This window comes from Typopeltis vanoorti, chromosome 1, assembly GCF_054136105.1.
Source record: "Typopeltis vanoorti isolate ZY-2024b chromosome 1, IOZ_Tvanoo_1.0, whole genome shotgun sequence".
In the NCBI taxonomy this organism is placed as follows: Eukaryota; Metazoa; Arthropoda; class Arachnida; order Uropygi; family Thelyphonidae; genus Typopeltis; species Typopeltis vanoorti.
This window is the reverse complement of record NC_143549.1, coordinates 163,220,001-163,233,810: the sequence shown is the minus strand read 5'-3', so window position 1 is coordinate 163,233,810 and position 13,810 is coordinate 163,220,001. Positions and strand designations below refer to the sequence as shown.

The 13,810-nt window shown below is 35.7% G+C and overlaps 1 protein-coding gene across 7 annotated transcripts in view; it reads left to right on the top strand.

The window, feature by feature from the left end:
- LOC150110591 (kinesin-like protein KIF14) overlaps window positions 1–13,810 on the top strand; it is a 716,770-nt gene that overhangs the window by 295,826 nt on the left and 407,134 nt on the right. For all 7 annotated transcript variants that reach the window (XM_090399877.1, XM_090399854.1, XM_090399845.1 and 4 more), the window contains one exon: window positions 2,675–2,712. In XM_090399877.1, the coding sequence (XP_090256003.1) occupies window positions 2,675–2,712 (38 nt within the window). The remainder of the gene's footprint in view (window positions 1–2,674; window positions 2,713–13,810) is intronic.

The following is a 13,810-nucleotide window of genomic DNA, read 5'->3' as shown; positions in this document are numbered from 1 at the left end:
CCTTCAGTGAGAAGTGAATTTCTCGAATTATCTGAAGAAACATCGAAAATTGTCATGCAGTTTTCTACAACCTAGGAAAGGATTTTCATCACTCCTTCAAATAAAAACAAAATACAGAAATCGTCTTTGTGCATGCGCGCCAATCTTTGACTGAAGTTGACCAATATGGAGCCTGATATCCAGCAACTCTGCAAGGGCAGAGAAGCTTAACTATCTCATGAAAAGTAAGTACCGTATATTATCACATATAATGCGAAAAATTCATGGTCTAAAGTTAGGGGTTCGTATTATATGCGGATCTTAAAAAATATAACATCTTATTAGACTTGCACATACAATATATACTTCCTAATGCCTATGCAACTAAATCTACTTGACCCACTCGCATTCGGCGACCGAGCGCGCATCGTATCTGTGCATAAAGCCAGTAATGTAAGTAGTACTAATATCCTGCCCCCTTGGCAGGATATTAGCACAGTTATATCGGTTTAACCACAGACCATTTTAAATATTATTCGTTAAACAAACCTAGCCTGAAAATGAGCCAACAGAAATGTAAACGTTCATCTTTTGAAACAGGATTTAAATTGCATGTCGTGCAGTTTGTAGAAGAACATAATAATAGTGTTGCTATGAGAGAATTTGGTGTAGTAGAGAGTAATATTAGACTTTGGGGTAAGCAAAAAGAGTTGAAAAAATCCCCAAAACGAAACGGGCCCGTCGTGGATATGTAGCATCCTTTCCAGAACTCGAAGAAGAGCAAAATGAATGGATTTTGATACACTGACAAGATGGCATTATAGTAACAAGACATGCATTTCGTTTTCGAGCTCTACAACTCAAGAATGGTAAATTCAAGGACACACCAGGTATTTCATCTTTTCTTGCTTCGCTTGGGTGGTGCAACAGATTTATGGAACGCAAAGCATTAACATTACGACACCAAACAAAAATTGTGCAGAAGTTACCAAAGTAGCTTGAAGAAAAAGTGGAGTCATTCCATAAATTTATCATAAAATTATGGAAGTGTCACGGATATGAACTTTCCCAAATAGGCAATATGGATGAGATGCCCATGCACTTTGATATACCTGGGAATCGAACAAGTAAACTCAGTTTGTGAAAAGAGTGTCATAAAAACAACGGGACATGAAAAAAATGCATTTTACCATTGTTCTAGCATGCATGGTAGACGGAACCAAATTATAGCCGACAGAGATATTTAAAAGATAGACAATTCCAAAGCATATGAGATTTCCACCAGGTGTCTTTGTTTGCACCAATCAGAAAGGTTGGATGGATGAAGGTGTACAATTGTGACTGGATCAAGTATGGAACATACGTCCAGGTAGCTTGTTACGTCAACAAAACATGCTAGTCTGGGATATGTTCCGGACGCATTTAACGGAGGCAAGCAAAGAGAAAGCATGAGCTACGTATACAGACCTAGCAGTCATACCGGGTGGTCTAACTTCCGTTTTGCAGCCGCTTGATTAAGCCTTTTAAAGATCACTTTAAACGGCTTCTTTAAATAAAGAAGCTTGGGATTCCATACCATCTGAAATGATTCAATGCTCATTTCTTAAATGTGGAATAAGTAATTCAATGGATAGATCTGAAGATGTCATATATGAAAGCGAGGATGACGCACAACAAAATGGAGAGCATGATGACGATGATGCAACAAGTACTAAAAAAATTATATCATATTATTTATTTGTTTAATAAAAATTAAAACTTTGTTCAATGATGATACAAATTTTATCGTTTACTTCCAATTTAATTATGTTTCCATATGTATTCAAAACATGCTTTTAGATTTATTATGGTATAAATGGCACAGTTTTTCCCAAATGTTGGTAATCCCCACATAGGTTTTTTTTAAAAAAATTACATAACTTAGTGGTCTGTAGAATTGTTTTAGGCATTTTACTGGTCCTTGGGCTTAGAAAGGTTTGAGAAACGCTGTTCTAGGCCAATCTGAATATTTTGTAATAGTAGTCGTGCAAAGAACATTCATTTGCAATTTGAAATTAGTGATGAATTAAACTGGTCAGTGTCTTAATTTAAAAAAAGAAAAAATAATCTATTTAATAGATTACATTTGTTATTCTAATGTCCAATACACAGCATAAACTGTGTAACTCATTTTATTGACAAATGGAGCAGGTGGAGGTTTTTTAGTTCTATTGTATTAACTAACTTTTGTAAGATTTCCTACTTTTAGAAGTCATGGATAGCTTAGCCCATGATAATCAGTTATTTCAAAGGCAAACAACTATTTCCATTTCATGGCTCTTTATCCTAACAAGTAGATATTATTACCTGAAATGCCATGAGTTCTATGGTCAATTTGCTTGAGTTATGGGATGAAAAACCCTGCTTGCTTGTACAAGATTGACTAATCCAGAAACTGGATTAGTCAAAAAAACCTACAAAAAACCTTTGTTCATCGATCCCTGATGGTTGCAGTTTGACTCAGCTGAAATACTGAAAATATTACTTAAAAATTTAATAGATAATGTATGTTGTAACTTCTTTAATAATACCATAATTAAGTGCAAGACTTTTTTTTAGTCCTGTTCATATCATGAGGGCAACTAATAATTGCTGTTCAGTAAGTATATAAATGTTTAAGCTTTTTTCTATAGATTTAAAATTTTTTTTTTAACAGGTAGATCGGCTTGTACTAGGAGGAACTCACTTTTTTAGGTATGCATAACTTTATTTTAACTTAAGTGTTTTACACAAATATCTCATTAAGAATCCAAATATGGTCAAGTTATGAATAATTGACATTATACAGTGCTCGGAAAGAAGCCAGTGGATACCATAGTGTGAGGAACAATCAGCCAAAGCACCTTAATAAGATGTAGGAACTCCTTTCACCGTGATGATTGCAACAAAATATCGAGGCATACTTTCCATAAACGTGCAATAGCGATCAGTTTGATTTTTGGACTATTCTTCATGTAGCCATATAATGAAGTCCTGGATTATTGTGGAATGGATGTCTCTTGACTTCACTTAATGCTCTAGTTCATCCTGCAGATGTTCAATAGGGTTGATCACAGTTCTGTGGGGGTCAGTCAAGTGTAGTGATATTCATGTTCTTCAAACCACACAGTTACAGCAGCCTTATGACATGGTATACTTTCTTACTGAAAGCGACATTGGTCAGTTCCATAGAAACGCCACAAAGTAGGAAGCATTGCATTGTCTGAAATGTTCAGATACCCATTAGAATTCAGTGTTCATGGCACCACAAACAGAGGTTCAAGGCCAAACCAAGAGAAACAGGACTGTACCATCACATTGCTAACTCCAAATTTCACAGTGAGGGTAATTCTCTTACCATAGTGCATTACCCTCACTTTGAAATTTGAAGGTAGCAGTGTGATGGTACAGTCTGGTTTCTCCTGATTTGGCCTAGAACCTCTGTTTGTGATGCCATGAACACTGAATTCTGATGGGTATCTGAACATTCTAGACAATGCAATGCTTCCTACTTTGTGGCGTTTCTATGGAACTGACCAATGTTGCTTTCAGTTCACCAGGCATTTGCCACATCCAAACTGTCCATCTGCTCAGTAGAGGATATAGTGTGATTCGTCGCTCCATAACACAGCTTTCCAAGTTTCCACATCCCACTATACATGCTCTTTGCATCACTAAAGATGATGCTGCCTATTCGTGATATTACAGTCCTACCATGGAAACCCATGCTGTGTGCTTCTCAATGTTTTTGTACAGATTCATGTTTTGGTCAATGCCCAGAAGATCTGGTGGCTGACACGGCGGATTTTACATATTATCCTTTGTAGCACTATACAGTCATGTTTGTCAGTGTGATGGATCTTCCACTGCAGGCACCACTTGCAGTTGACTCCCTGCACTACCATCATTGTTGACCTGGGATCATCCAATTTGTCAGCAATTTGCAGAACAGATAGGCCTGCAACATGCTCCTATCACAATGTTTCTTTCAAACTCCATCAGTAACCTTTTCACAACCATTTCACCAGACACAGTTGCATTGACTTGGGAGCATAAATTTCCCTCCATACCCATGGGGGTTGTCTGTTGACTTCTTTCTATGCAGTGTATTTTAGCCATTACGAAGAAATCAGGAGTGCTTTACAGTGATTGATATATATCAAGGGCGAATATTCTGAGTGTGCAAAGTGTGTGGTACTCATCCACAAAATATCAGTATCACCGATATTATATTTTTGCATATATTCCTGTTAAGGTCTCCCCTAATTGTTTGCAGACTTTGCATGATTCCTAAAATTAAACACAATATACTAATGCTTCATTACCCTCTTCATGAGGATAATGAAGCATTAGTGAGTGCTTCATAAAAAGGGCACTTTTCTAATCGTAAACATTGCATCATATTCGCATTAATAGCCTGGGTGTGCTTTCAAAATGCATAACACCTTTGAGCCCTTTAAAAAGTTGTAAATAGGGCGCAGCAGGTCAAATTCTTAGAGTTATAGTATTTTTAAACTGCTCAGAAGACGAGGCTGGGTGAGCTCACCCAGCACTTAGCGGCTCTGATTGGTTATTGTGTCAACCAATCCAATTGAACGTTGTCATGAGTTGAGCGCTTTCTGTATCCAATGCTGTATTACAAACAGCTGTTACACATTTACTTAAGTATAAAGAGCTAATAAGCTTCATTTCGGCAATGAAAACATTACTTAAATTAAGGGGATATTAAATCCCACATAGTTTTAAAACCGAATAAGAAACTTAGAGATTTGAATCAGAGAGTTTCTTGCCGAATATAGTATAGTAAACTATAAAGTATCGGCGACACTAGCGTTAGCCAATGCAAGTGATCCTAGTACGTAGTACAATATCGGACGACTCGTTGCAAAGGTGGGGGAAGTTCAGATCGCTATTCTTAGGTATTTTCCATAATGTAAAAACACATTTCCTAGGAAATGTATGCTGTTATTACATTATGGAGGGAGGTCACTACCCAGACCGGTTTCAGTCTTTTTTGAGGCTTCATCAGTGAGTAGCTAAACCTAATACCAAAGTGTATAGCGAAAAGAACTTATATACTCTGCGAACGAGTTTTCCAAACAGGTGCAACCATTAAGTTACTTAAGTATAAAGAGCTAATAAGCTTCATTTCGGCAATGAAAACATTACTTAATTTTCCTCCCTCCATAATGTAATAACAGCATACATTTCCTAGGAAATGTGTTTTTACATTATGGAAAATACCTAAGAATAGCGATCTGAACTTCCCCCACCTTTGCACCGAGTTGTCCGATATTGTACTATGTACTAGGATCACTTGCATTGGCTAACGCTAGTGTCGCCGATACTTTATAGTTTACTATACTATATTCGGCAAGAAACTCTGATTCAAATCTTTGAGTTTCTTATTCGGTTTTAAAACTATGTGGGATTTAATATCCCCTTAATTTAAGTAATGTTTTCATTGCCGAAATGAGGCCTATTAGCTCTTTATGCTTAAATAACTTAATGGTTGCACCTGTTTGGAAAACTCGTTCGCAGAGTGTATAAGTTCTTTTCGCTATACACTTTGGTATTAGGTTTAGCTACTCACTGATGAAGCCTCAAAAAAGGCTGAAACCGGTCTGGGTAGTGACCTCCCTCCATAATGTAATAACAGCATACATTTCCTAGGAAATGTGTTTTTACATTATGGAAAATAACTAAGAATAGCGATCTGAACTTCCCCCACCTTTGCAACGAGTCGTCCGATATTGTACTATGTACTAGGATCACTTGTATTGGCTAACGCTAGTGTCGCCGATACTTTATAGTTTACTATACTATATTCGGCAAGAAACTCTCTGATTCAAATCTTTGAGTTTCTTATTCGGTTTTAAAACTATGTGGGCTGTTACACATGTTTTCTGGAACTGAAAATTTGAAATGGATGTTAGGAGAAAAAACATAAATGTTTCTCTTGTTTGTGCAGTATAGCATCTGTTGAGGTTGCAAAATTTTTTAACGGTATAAAAGACATTTTTATTCTCGTCTTCAGAAACAACAGACAGTAAAAAATATCTATTCCTGAATAAAAGTGAACATTCTGTGTTTTACAAAAAAAATACCAGCATATGTTAGATTGATAAGACAGTCGAACTGCTAATACTACAAAAAATAAAATAAATAAAAAAAAAACTAATGAATCTAGGATTGCTGAAAGTGTGGATAATACCGATAATGATAGAATGTTATGTACAATGAGTCTCAGTAAACAAAGGAAAATTCTTGGAAAACAGCGAAATATACACAAACCAGAGAAATACACATAACATGGGCAACAAATTTTCCGATATTATTTGCTGCTCCATCAAACCATATTTATTCCTGGATCGTGCTATTCGCTCTATCCAGTAACTTATAGGACACACATACACATATCGCAAATGTGAAATATTAATAATTCGTTTACCATTAATGAAAGTATTTCTACTCACACTTATGCTTTCCTTTCATTTCCTATTTTCACGTCTTATAAATGATGGTGCACATATTTTCATCTTTGAGTATTTCAGATATACTGTCGTGACGACTCTTTTCTGTCGTGTTCTAAATCTATCTAGTTTCAAGTCTCTTTTATGAATAATACAACTAATTATGAAATGATCACCGATCCAAAAGTAGGGAAATTTATATTTATACTGCGCCACCCTATTCTTAGATTAGTCTATATAAATAGTAGGATCAGTTCTAAATTAAGTTAGCAGTCATCTCATTAGGCCGAATCATCTATTATCATTTTTACTTGGGGTTCCCGCAAGATTCGAATATTTATGAACGGTGCAATAATAAGGAATTCAGGCAAACACAATATTTAGATCAACAAAATAAAACATTTAATATATGATATGGTTAACAAATACAAGAACTCTATTTTAAAATGGAACTATACAATTAACTTAACACATCTTCTTAGGTCACTGATGCTAATTCAATGTTCTAACTTTCATATACTATTCACAGTCTCAAAAACACAAATCTTCTTATTTCAAGTTAATATAACAATTTCACATTTTATTCAGTCTTCACAAATCTATCAGCTCAATGTTTATATTCACAGCAGGCAATAAACTACGTAAGCTATATTCCAAGCAAATATATTCCCGGACCTTGAGCATCGGAGATATATTACAGTTAATGCTAGAATAGAGAAACTTATACAACTACTCTTACCAGGCAAATTCTTCAATACATCAAATTATTGAGAGAGCACTTATGAATTAACTTAATTAACATTAGCGGAACACACATAACAAATATTCTTCATAGTTTAAACTGTATTACTGTAAGTCGCACTTCACTATTCCAAACAACAGTAATTAGGTACTAATATCTTTTCCTGTTCACTTTTCTCCAAGTAATCAATATAACCTTTTCCTAGGGCAACATAGAATTTAATCGTAATTCAGATTAACTAGAACTAATCAGAATTTTCGCATTGGCTGTCCAGTTTCCTTTTATCTGATTACGGCATCAACCTTTCTTCATAATAACAGCAGATTTCGCTTATAACATTAAACTTTATGTTTCACTACTTATAGGTTTACTTCCGAACACTATACTCATGAATTTCTGCCCTGAGGATTATATAATCTTGGTTCCGCAAAACTCTCTCCTCACTCCTTAATAATAATTCTTCTCTTCCTTTCTATCTTATCTATGACCTTCCCTCTTCTTTCTCTCTCTCTATATCTCTATATCTATGACCTTCACTCCCCACCTTACGTTCGAACGCCACGCTCTACTCCACTCGTGGTTGTTTACGCGTGCGTCTCCATGACAACAGACTGCACGTAAACATTTCGTTAATGTAATGTATGGTCTATTATTATTCATGAGTGATTACATAACATTAAATATTTCACAAATAAAAACAACAGAATATTTAAGCTACTTCTTTAACTTTTTGATTACGTATACAGTTAAATATAAATTAACACTTTACGTTACACCATATATATTTAGTTATACAAAATTCTAAACATATTATTATTTTATAAGTTAATAGCAGGTCAGATTTTGAGTAAATATTTAATTAGTAATTCTTAATTAAAGAATAATAAACAATTTTATATAAACCATGATTAATATTTAATAAGCCATGTTAAATGTGAATGAAAAATAATAAATTACATAACATAGCTTCATTCACAATTTAACAATACCAACCAAATATGGCATTCTCCTTAATTGATGTTTTCTAATAAATCCTAAAACAGATTGTTCCCCCACTCTGTGCAGAAGTATTCGAATTATCCTGCAATTAATTGCATTCGACCAATTAAGATGAATGCCGATACGCTATGCGCTCTCAAAACTTCCATACATCGATAAAAATGCAATTATACAATCATATGCATCCACAGATGGGCAAACGGGGCACCCCCCACGGGATCAAATAAAAAATTCAACAAATTATAGTTGTAAAAGTGATTAAGATATGTAACCTTACACCCTCGACCATAGGATGCTTTTTCTGTCTTAAAATTTTATTATGGGTTGGCCTGTTTCGGCTCACTAAGGAGTTGCCATAGAACACGTGTTTTATTGCAGCAATAAAGCACATGTTCCTGTTTTTGGTTCATCTTTTTCTGATTTGTGAAAAGAACGTTCATTACTGTTGTGAACAGCGACCAGTTTGTTTGCCCTCTGTGTCTAGCGAGTCACTAAGTGAAGTGTGAATTGTAAATTTAGAGTGAAATAAATTTAAATTGAAAAATATATTTTTAAAAGGTAAGTAAAGTGTATATAATTTAATATTATTTTACTTGTTAGTTTTATGGTTTTTGCTTTTAAACTGAAATAATTTAATTTAGGAGTTTGGAATTAATTAGTTGATTTTTAATAAAATATGCCGGTCAATTTTTTTTAATATTTGAAATTTTGCTAAAAAATGTATTAATTCTGAATACTTTTTTCCCAAGAATTGAAGATCATTAAAATCGATGTATAATAAATATAACGTATTTATAGTTTACATCAACAACTAATGGGGTGCTTAAGGGTCAAAGCTGTATAACTGAGAGGAGACCTCCACATAGCCTTTAAAGGAATGCGGAGAACCGACCAGGGCTTCTGACCTAATGTCCAATCCTCACCTTCTCGTGGTGCACCCTGTTGGGTATCTACTTGGATACTGAACGGACGAGGATGGGCTGGCAATTTGGGATTTAGCCGACCAAATTGTAATTCTTATTGGTTAAACCAAAATATAGAATGATGGTACAACATGACAAAATTTCATGCCGGCTGGGGCGTCGCCCGGTTAAACAAGGCCCCCGTTGTTTTTGCCAGGGAACCACGGCAAACAGCGAAAAGTCAGCTACTGGAACAAATCTGAAAATAAACCCCAACTCAACATCACCAGAGTTGAAGATCGGTACTATCAACATGAGAAGCCTGAATGGCAAAGAAATGGAGCTAGCTGAGGAATTAGATAAGTACCAGATCGACATAATAGGGGTGACTGAAACAAAAAAGACCAAAACTGGTGAGATCTTTCTGAGCAATAAATACAAAATGTTATATTCAGGCAATGACAATCAAGGAAAAGAAGGAGTAGCCATAGTATTCAACACAAAATACGAGGCTAATCTTCTTGAATGGCAGGCAGTCTCAAGTAGAGTAATGTGGGCAAATATGAGAATGGGGAACTGGACAATGAGACTTATTTGTGTCTATGGTCCCACAGAAGGCTCTACTAAGGTAGAAGTGGAGGAATTTTTTGAGGCTTTAGAAAAAGCAACTGACACAATGAAAAATGAAAAGTTGGTCCTTGTTGGGGATCTAAATAGCAGAGTAGGAAATGATTGTGAGACATACAAAAATATTTTGGGAAAATTTGGAGAAAAGAGCAAAGCTAATAATAATGGCAAATATCTGTTGGATTTCTGCTCAGGACATGGACTGGTTATTACTAACACCATGTTCCAACATAAAAATGTGCACAAATTCACATGGAGAGAAGAGGCTAGGAATAAGAAAAGTCTCATTGACTATGTTATTGTTGATAGTGATGTTTTCTCCCTGGTGCAGGACACCAGAGTGTACAGAGGATTTGAAATTGGAAGTGATCACTATTTAGTCTTGAGCAGGATAAAATTGAATTTCATATTGAAAAGAATAACATGTAAGAAAGTTTTAAAGTGAATAAAAGTTGAGCAGCTCTCAGATGTGAGCTGTAGACTAAAATACACAAAGATTATTGAAGAAAAAATGAAAGAGTTTGAGAACAGGAATCAAACCTTGGAGATTCAGTGGCAAACTCTGAAGAAAACATTGATTGATTCTGCCAGAGAGGCATGTGGTGAGGTTGTTTGTAAGGATAAAAAAAATCAGAACTCCCTGGTGGACACAGGAAGTTAAAGAGGCAGTGAAGGAAAAGAAGAAAGCATACCAAAAGTTCCTGTCAAATAAGTCAGCTTGTGCTCTTAGAGAATATAGAGACAAATGCAAGAATGCTACACACTGTGTAAAACTAGCTAAACAAAAGTCATGGGAGGACTTTGGCAAGAATATAGAAAATAAATATCAAAAAGGTGGCAAAATATTCTGGAGGTTGTTGAAGAAGCTTAAGAATGGAGGAAAGAGTGCTATAAAAGGAATTAGAGATGATAAAGGTGACATGAAAACGGGAGAAAAAGATATCCTTGAAGTATGGAGTAATTAGATAAGTACCAGATTGACATAATAGGAGATCTGCTAAATGAAACGAGCAGTGATGATGGCACAGTGGTAAAAAACACTGACCAGGCATGTAGTCAGGAATACATATCCATACTTGAAGTAGAAAAAGCCATCAAAGGCTTGAAATGTGGAAAGGCAGCAGGAGTAGATGATATTCGACCAGAAATGCTGAAGTATGGTGGTATAAGAGTCTTACAGTAGCTGCACTGCATAGTTCAGAAAGCCTGGACAGAGGGACGAATTCCCGATGATTGGAGTACAGCTCTCATAGTACCCATATATAAAAAGGGAAATAAAACTGCATGTGAGAATTACAGAGGTATTTCCCTACTGAGTGTTCCTGGCAAGATCTATGCAAGTATACTTGAGAAACGGTTGAGAAGAATTGTGGAAGAAAAGCTTGGTGAAGAACAAGCTGGATTCAGGCCAAATAGAGGCTGTCAGGATCAGATCTTCACTTTACGACAAATAGTCGAGAAAGCATGGGAATATAACAAAGATCTGTATTTAAGTTTTGTCGATCTGGAAAAGGCATATGACAAGGTGCCAAGAGAGAAGCTATTCAATACGCTGCAGTTATATGGTGTCAATGGGGCATTATATCAAGCAATACTTAGTCTTTATTTGTGTTGTAAGTCAGCAGTTAGAATTGAAGGAAGTACAGGAAGATGGTTTAATGTTAAATCTGGTGTGAGACAAGGATGTACATTATCCCCTCTGTTATTCATTATCTGTATGGATCACATTATGAAGGAAAGTGGTATTAAACATGATATCGAAATTGGAGATGTTAATGTCAGCTCTTTGCTTTATGCGGATGATGTCATACTTCTAAATAAATCCGCTACAAGTCTGCAAGATTCTCTGACTAAATTGAATATCTGTTGTAATAGATATGGTATGAAGGTCAGCAATAAAAAGACAAAGACAATGAAAATAGGCAGAATCATCGAAAATGTCAACTGTGTTGTGAATGGAGAACCTGTGGAACAAGTAAAACATTTCAGCTATTTAGGCACGATTTTTACTGAAGATGGTAAATTAATTATAGAAATAGACAACAGAATCAGCAAAGCTGGTATAGTGGGAAGTCAATTGAATAAATTCATATGGAATAAGAGAGAAATTAGTCGGAACACTAAATTAGCTGTATACAAGACAGTGTTCAAACCAGTTTTAACTTATGGATCTGAGAGCTGGGTCAGAAGTAAAACACTTGACCAAAGACTAGAGACCACAGATATGAGAGTCCTGAGAAAGATTATAGGAGTGAACAGATGGCATCAATGGCAGTATCATATTAAAAACGAGGATATTAGGAAAGAACTTGACATTGTCAGCATTCAGGAATGTGTTAGCAGAGCTAATCTCAGGTGGTATGGTCACTTAAACAGAATGGGCGAAGAAAGATTAGCAAAACAAGTGTTCTCTGCCAGGTTGGCAGCAAAACGACCCAGAGGAAGACCAAGATATAGGTGGATTGATAAGGTACAAAGTGCTTTAGACGATAGAAATATAAGATCTGATAATGTTGGAGTGTTGACAAGTAACAGACTGATTTGGAGGAAAATTGTAGATAGGAAATTAATAGTGATGTAATTTTTTTCATGTAGTACTGTCATATCCTGTACACCCCTTGAGGGTACATGGCAGGAATTTGATGATGATGATGATCAACAACTAATTATATTAAAAAAAGCTAAAAGAGATGCTTATTGATGTAATTATTTGTCTCCAAGCTTTCCCCATGCATACGGTCAAATTGACGTGAAATTTGTAGCATGCATTGCATAATCCACATGGCAGCACACCCAACTGAAATGGGCACGTGATGCCACTGATATATATATACATACATATATTATGAGAATTCATTTTTACTCGGTTGGAATATTATGGAAAAGCTTTAGTGACTGTTATTGAGAGATAAAAAGATGACAAGATATATTTAAAAAGATTTTTCTAGTTTCGTTGAATAGATCAACATCCTCCAGTATCACAATCAAAGAAGTATATAAAAAATTACAGAGACTTAAAATTGTAATAACAGAACAAGTATAAAAAGACAGTAGCGTGTTTGAAAAACAAATAAGAGTATGAGTTCCAAACAAACATATACTATGCGCTGTTGCGAGTCCGCCAATACTGAACAGAAGCAACGTGTGCATCAGAGAGATTGTAACTCGGGCTGTTATTGATGTGAGAGGAATCTAGAGAAATTTCCCTGGATTCGACGATCTTTCTTTCGAGTTCATCGTAGCACACATGGATGTTAGAAGTTTGAGTCCAGTTTACAATGTGTTGGCAGCCTTTGTCTGAGTTAGCTGAAAAGAGAATGTGGCTAAAGAGAGCGCTAGCTCTAGTCCTGTTATAGGAGATAACTCTACCGTGTTCATCCAAACGTAGAAGGATGGAATCTCAAGAAATTTAACTTCAAAACTTGCTTCACTACGCTTCCAAAACTTCGTTCATTACTTAGCAAACGTAAACAGAAACATCTTCCTACTCAGTTTACAGGAGTTACAAGATTTTGTGTGATTGTGGAAAGCCATACTATGGACAGACTGCTAAATCCATCCTTCTACGTTTGGATGAACACCGTAAAGATATCTCCTATAACAGGACTAGCGCTGGCGCTCTCTCTCTAGCCACGTTCTCTTTTCAGCTAACTCAGACAAAGGCCGCCAACACATTGTAAACTGGACTCAAACTTCTAACATCCATGTGTGCTACGATGAACTCGAAAGAAAGATTGTCGAATCCAGGGAAATTTCTCTAGATTCCTTTCATATCAACAACAGCCGGAGTTACAATCTCTCTGATGCACACGTTGCTTCTGTTCAGTACTGGCGCACTTGCGACAGCGCGTAGTATATGTTTGTTTGGAACTCATACTCGCATTTGTTTTTCAAACACGCTACTGTCTTTTTATACTTGTTCTGTTATTACAATTTTAAGTCTCTGTAATTTTTTATATACTTCTTTGATTGTGATACCTGAGGATGTTGATCTATTCAACAAAACTAGTAAACCAGTAGTATCTTTTTAAATATATCATGTCATCTTTTTATCTGTCGGTAACAGTCAT